At 42.3% G+C, this 7046-nt stretch overlaps 1 protein-coding gene across 5 annotated transcripts in view; it reads left to right on the forward strand.

The window, feature by feature from the left end:
* Nucleotides 1-7046, forward strand: part of kcnab2a (potassium voltage-gated channel subfamily A regulatory beta subunit 2a) — a 97395-nt gene that overhangs the window by 81395 nt on the left and 8954 nt on the right. For 4 of the 5 annotated variants that reach the window (XM_026932662.3, XM_026932666.3, XM_026932664.3 and 1 more), the window contains 4 exons: nt 1738-1823; nt 2147-2267; nt 3465-3559; nt 5717-5837. In XM_026932662.3, the coding sequence (XP_026788463.1) occupies nt 1738-1823; nt 2147-2267; nt 3465-3559; nt 5717-5837 (423 nt within the window). Of the gene's footprint in view, nt 1-1737; nt 1824-2146; nt 2268-3464; nt 3560-3700; nt 5319-5716; nt 5838-7046 lie in introns of those variants that run through there. The other variant, XM_026932665.3, reaches the window with a different exon arrangement.

Below are 7046 nucleotides of genomic sequence, written 5' to 3' on the forward strand. Positions count from 1 at the left end.
AAATGTGTAACAGGAAGGAATTGACTTGTGATGGAGGCATCGCCGTTTTCTGATACCGATACCGAAGCCTTGACTATCAGCCGAAACTTATACTCATTTGATATTGTTTTCTATAAAAAACTACTAAGCTTTAAACGTTTTTTTATTTTAACTGAAACACTTTTAAAGTCTTTCACACAGAAATCACTATATAATGAAGTATAAATATAATAAAAAACAGAAAAAGAAAACTTGTATGTAAATATTTCCAGTTCCAAAAATAAACTTCTCTTCCAAATCCAATTATCGGATCCACTTTTTCCAGGACATCCGATATGTTTTCTCCGATATCCTGTCCAACATTTTTGCTGATATCGAACAGATAACAATTTTTCTGATGCGGTTGCGACACTTGAGACTGAATTTCTAGCTTCGCTGCACGACACAAACGTAACTAGAGGTGAAAGATGGCTAAAATTACTCGCGTTACTTCAGGAAGAGAATAAACGGGTCTTCACATCCATGTGGGTAAAAGATCTCAGTGGGTTTCATCAGGAGGAGAAATAAAAAACTGTCATAATAGAGACGATTAGTTGATAACGTCTGACGATGTTAGTAATACTTGCTGCCGAGATGAATTTCCCAGCTGTCACGTCGCATCAGCTAAAATCGCTCCGAGGCAGCGTGACAGGGAGGATCCGCTGCGCTGCTGCTCGTTCAAGAGGTAGTGTGTGTAGCGACGAGTCTGAGCGCTGCCGATTTATCAGATTAAACGTTTAAAAAAATCTTCTTAATTAATGAAGCAAAGACACAATAACATTGACGCGGTCTGTCCTCCTGAAAATAGCGGCGATTGTACAATGTGAGGAGAAATGCAACGAATATCGATGTGTACCTTCAGAGAATCTTAATTTCATGACTGTTTCCCGTTCATGAGTAAATCTAAACATCCTAAATGCCTCGGTGCGAGTGTTTCACATGCTCTTTAGTGAACGTTCCCAGAATGAGCAGATCCCGCTTTATGTAAATACCATGCTTCACTTTTTCTTTTTCTTTCTTTTTTTTCTTTTTTTTATGAAACTCTTCCCTGTGGAAATGTGTGTGTGTGAACTTTCCTATCAAGACCTTGTTGAACTCGGAGACCTCTGCCTTATGGATTTTAACATAGCAATGAAACCCGACTGGTCTTTTTAGACGGAGACACACTTTTACCTTTTTTTTTTTTTTTTCCTCTTTTGTTTCTCCAGCTGCCCTTTTGAAAGTTCACCGAGGTCACACGTTAGCGCACAGCTCAGCCCCGGAGCGTGTGGTGTTTGTATTCCGTCGTGCCGTACAAGCGTCTAAATCGCTCCGCGTTTATCCGTGTCTCCTCGACACACTCGTAATCAAACATGGCTGCCAGAGAAATAGATGTAAATGATTTCTCCAGACTCTTTTTCTCAGCCAACGCAAGCATCGAATATAATAATTAGTACAGACGCTTTTTTTGATTTTCATGCACGCTTCTTGTTTACTAAATAACCCCCGAGCCTGGAGGTTGTTGATTTTGTTTTGCTTTGTTTGTATTGATTAGAGCTGCAACCTCATTTCAGTGCAATCTGTCAAATACTTCATTAAGACTGTGCTTCTTTAAAAAAAAAAAAAAAAACCAGAAAATCAATCTCTTTTCTTTCGGTAATTTTTCTCCTGGGGTGAAATGATCCATCAGTATTTAGACAGTTGTGTGAATTTGGGTCAATCTGCTCTGATGGTTTGCAGAGACGGTGCGAGCGATGACCCACGTGATCAACCAGGGAATGGCGATGTACTGGGGCACGTCCCGCTGGAGTCCCATGGAGATAATGGTGAGTCACTTCAGCTTCCTCCCGTCACGCTAACTCCTCCTCTCTGACCTCTCCAACGTTATCAGATGTCTCAGGTGGCACAGGCGGCGAGCGCTCCCAGCCTGCGCAGGAGACGCAAATCCGCCTCGGCTAGGAGCGATTCGATACGAGCCCGTTAAATCGCCGTTACTGCTTTGATGTTGAATTTATCAGTCACCAAAAACAGCATGAGGCAGACAGAACAATTTCAGCCACCTACGCCATGTTCACCACCCCGTGTGCGCAATAACATTCAGCACCTGAAACAATCAAACCGACGCTGAGATTCACGATGGTGTTTGCAGGAAGCGTACTCCGTGGCGCGGCAGTTTAACCAGATCCCCCCCATCTGCGAGCAGGCCGAGTATCACATGTTCCAGAGAGAGAAGGTGGAAGTGCAGCTGCCCGAGCTCTTTCATAAGATCGGTAAGTGTTTTGCTTTCAGGTACGAACAAATCATACGCTCATTAGCGAGCCTCAAACCTGAACTAGGCCAGAAAAAAAACCTAAATCTAAACCCCAATAATCACATATATATAGTTATCTGGTGAGATGCGTTAATGCAGACGTTCCTTATAGCTGCTTTAATGTTGTTCATGCTGTTGCGTATAAATGAATAAAAAGTATAACGTCATTGTGTAATAATTAATGAAAAATTGCAGCGGTATAAAAGGAGTAAAACACTTCAGGGCTGTGCGGTTATAGGAAAATAACCAGTTAAGAGTAATTCTGCTTCTTCACACCACGCTGAGTAATACTGAGTATTTTGTGCTTTTATTTTTACTCAGTTAAAAGATATAACGTGTGCGTGGTTTTTCAAAACACATTCAACACACAGAGCCGAATATCAGCACGCCCAATATCTATCTAACGCTAGTTTGCTATCGAATAAGCTAACAGCAGTTTTTTTTTTTTTGTTTGTTTGTTTGTTTCCTGTCTTTGTTTTAATAATAAAAATAATAAACTTTATTTTATATAGCGCTTTTAAATTAGCATCTCAAAGCGCTTTACATAAATTAAGATACACTGAAATACAAATTAAAACGATACAATAAAATAAAATACAAAGATAGAAATAAGAATCATTCTTAACAGAGCCAGTATAAATAACAGCAAATTAATCACATGGAAAAGCTACCCCAAAAAAGTATGTTTTAAGAGAAGATTTAAAAACACTAAGAGATGCTGCACTTCTAATCTCAGAGGGCAGGGAACTCCACAGTTTTGGAGCCAATGAAGAGAAAGTTTTGTAGCTTGAAAGTTTTGAAGTTTTGTAGCTTGTTGCAAAACCTAGTGCTACAGCCACAGCTAGCATTAAAGTAAATAAAGCTGATGTTAGTGAACTAGCTAGAGGAGCTGTTCAGTGGATTCGTTTTGGATCTCGCTGCCATTTCGTGATGATTGTCGACGTTATTAGTTGTTAGGGCCGATAGTATAATACACGTTTAATAACAGCTGAATGATGGGAAAACACTCGTGTGTAGCGTACAAGTCCGGGAAAGAGGCATAAGTGTGTGAAGGTGCGCTCGAGGTGCAACGGAAAAGCTACTCTAGCACATGTGTTACACAAGGGGACAATGAATTTCCGCACTGTGTGTGTGTGTGTGTGTGTTTTTTCCCCAGGCGTAGGGGCAATGACGTGGTCCCCGCTGGCCTGTGGGATCATCTCAGGGAAATACGACAGCGGCGTTCCTCCGTACTCTCGCGCCTCTCTCAAGGTACTCCGTTTCCCATCAGTCTCTTTCTCCCTCCATGTTGTTTTTTTTTTTAAATTTTTCTAGATTTCTGCAACATTTGTGGCTTCGTATCGTGGTTCTCTGTGTCTCTGGTGCTCTAATGGATGTGTTCGTGTCTTCCAGGTTCTAGCTTTGGGTGTTTTTCCTTGTGGATGTGTGTCGTCTGTGAATGTTCTTGTGTTTGTTGTTGTGGCATGAGCCTTCAGAGCAGTTTTGTCATGTGACCGTGTCTCTGTGGTAACTCTGAGGAGGACATTTAGGCCCTGCTGATCATTTTCATACACACTCTCACACACACATTCACACAAGTCCTGAATTTGTCCAGTGCAGTAGCGCGTGTGCGTGTGTGCGTGTGTGCGTGTGTGTGTGAGTGAAGTGGCATGCAGCATCATATCGCTGTTGGTCCGTAGGTCTTGGCTGGAGCGTTCACCTCGTCCCTCACCTCTCCGTGTCCTCAGTGCTCTAACACCACGCTCATGCTCCGTGCTCCGTGCTCTCACCTGTGTGTGCGATCCCATACGAACCGACGCTGTGCTGGTGATCTGGACAGTGATGGGTCTTGTGTTTTTTTCAGATCTATGAATGCTTGGATCATCAAACAGACTCGACCCTTCCCACTGTTAATCTTAACCAATCATATACTGCTGTCCCAGCACACACACACACACACACACACACACACACACACACAAATATGCATGCTGATTATAATTATTTGATGTATGTAATAAGTAAAAATTGAACAGAAAGGGTTCAGTGACGAACACTCATCAGTGTTTGTGTGTGTGTGTGTGTGTGTGTTAAAGTCTTAAAGGAATCAGTTTGGCAAAACACACATTTACACAATTTTCCACTCGTCCCAAATGTAGCCGATCCTCCAATCGTTACATATTTCATTAATGTAAGGCTGTGCGATACGACGTCACGATATCGATATCGTCATATAATAACAGCACGATACACTTTTAGTGTTTTTACATTTTTATAACCTCTTGTTTGATCATTAAAAACTTTTCCTTCGTTTGATTTCCTTTGCAGTTTTAGAAACGTTGGAAAAAAATCTCTGAACACAAAACGTCTTTTATTGAAGCTTCCTTAGCAAAACCTCGGCAAAATTACATAAGTGGCATTCGTAAGTTCGAGAAGTAAATCTCACCCTATGTTGAGATTGATAAAAGCAACTAAAAATACTCTCATCAGTATCTCTGACCTAGTGAACTAGCCTGAGGATGTGTTCTGTAGAGACTACAGAGCTCTTCTGTAATTCGCTCCGTATACAGACGTCTGAATCCGAATGCCGTAAATGTAAATGTTCGTTTTTTTACACACGTGTGCGACACCAAGACGCGATTTCAGCTGAGATTTTCTCAGTCGTAAATTAGATGTGATGATGTCCGCCGTTTTTTCAGCTCCCATTTAATGTCTAACTGTGCTTTCATCTTATCCTGTAGTAGTCAACCTCTTATTAAACGTGTGTAGAGATGTTAAGAAGAAAAATAAAGCTCGGAAGGAAGTAGCAGAGATCGTTGATGCCTCTGGTGAGCGTATGTCGCTAGCGCAATGAGCTCGCTTTGCTAATCTGATCTGAAAATGAAGCTAGTACGAAGCCGGAACATAAGTTTAATGTTTCTTTTGTTTGTTTGTTTGTTTTTTTAAAGCGGTGTGTATAAATCGTATAATAGGTGCAGGCTTGTATATTTTGGCTACCTCCATTTCAGGGAAGAGAAAAAAAAAAAAAACACCAGACAGGCCACGCCCACAAGCAATCAACACGTCACTCGTTAGTGTGAACGTAGAGTCAGACGCCTAACACATCTCGGCTGAACGCTTACATTTGCGGTGAGAGGAAAATAGTTGAAATGTTTTTTTTGCCTAACTGCTCCTTTAAAGCTGTACAGGCAGAGGGACGTGTGTAAAATGTTCTGCCTGTGTCAGTGCTGGGAAAGACAGAGTCACGTGTTTAAAAACAGGCCCTTGTTCACGCAGACGCTGCTGGGAGTGTGTGTGTACTCGGGTGTGTGTGTGAGTGTGAGAGAGAGAGAGAGAGAGAGCAGCAGCAGCAGCAGCAGCGGCGGCGTGAGTGCGTGCGTGCGTGCACAGGGCCCTTGTTTTTGAGCAGGTGTGCTGTGTCGTTAACAGGGCTACCAGTGGTTGAAGGACAAGATCTTGAGCGAGGAGGGCCGGCGTCAGCAGACGAAGCTGAAAGAGCTGCAGGCCATCGCCGAGCGGCTGGGGTGCACGCTGCCACAGCTCGCCATCGGTACGCAAACACACACACTGCCGCTCTCTCTCTTTTTGTCTGTCTGTCCGTCCGTCCTGAACCTCGCTCCCTCCGCCGCCCCTCGACACGCACTCACCCCTCCATCCTCCATTCTCAGACTAAAACCTGGTGTGACTGTGTGTGTGACTGTGTGTGTGACTGTGTGTGTGACTGTGTGTGTGACTGTGTGTGTGGGTGTGACTGTGTGTGTGTGTGTGTGAGTGTGTGAGTGTGTGAGTGTGTGAGTGTGTGTGTGGGTGTGTGTGTGTGTGTGTGAGACTGTGTGACTGTGTGTGTGTGACTGTGTGGGTGTGACTGTGTGGGTGTGTGAGTGACTGTGTGGGTGTGAGTGACTGTGTGGGTGTGAGTGTGTGTGTGAGTGTGTGTGTGAGTGTGTTTTCATCCCTTACAGTCCATTCTATCCTAAAGCTCTGCAGACTGACATCACCCTCGTTCTAAAGATTTAAGCCCCGAGATTAACACACACCTCTCAGCCCTGCCACGTTTGTTTATTCAGCACCTTGTATCACATTTCACACACGCCAGGGGCGTAACCAGAATAAAACGTCCAAACCAAAAGCCACCTCTAATTAAAAATGGGGTCAGAAAACTTTTTCAAACGTCTCCTCACAGTCAGGCAATATTAATAGCTTTATAGAAATCCGGATGTAAGTGTTAAATTATAATTGGGTCATTATAAATAATGACAACAGCAGTCCACTCCATCAGAACAAGGAGGCGGTCCTGTAGAGTGAAACAGGAGATTTTGGGTTTCAAAAAAAAAAAAAAGAGAACGTTTCAGCTAACTTCCAGCAAAATCACTTAAATAGATAGATAGACAGATAGATAGGAATATAGAGAAGATAGAAAGATAGATATATAGAAAGCGAGGGAAATTACAGTGTTACAGCAGTAGTAGAAAAACCAGCATTTACAGATCAAAATAAATACCGAGCACAAAACAAAATATTTAGAAAGAAAGGAAGCTTATCTGTATACGAAAATATACCGTGAGCAAAGAGTTTGAGTGTTTAATAATAATAATAATAATAATAATCTGAGTTTATTAATCACTTATTCATCCCGGGAGTTTTAGTGGTTAATTTACCTCTAAACCTTATGTTTACCTTGAACACAAGTCTAGAGTCACTATCATGTGATTTTAGCCTACAGATAAATGTCATAGTAAACAGACATTGGGCAACAGTG

Source organism: Pangasianodon hypophthalmus, chromosome 20 (genome assembly GCF_027358585.1).
Source record: "Pangasianodon hypophthalmus isolate fPanHyp1 chromosome 20, fPanHyp1.pri, whole genome shotgun sequence".
In the NCBI taxonomy this organism is placed as follows: Eukaryota; Metazoa; Chordata; class Actinopteri; order Siluriformes; family Pangasiidae; genus Pangasianodon; species Pangasianodon hypophthalmus.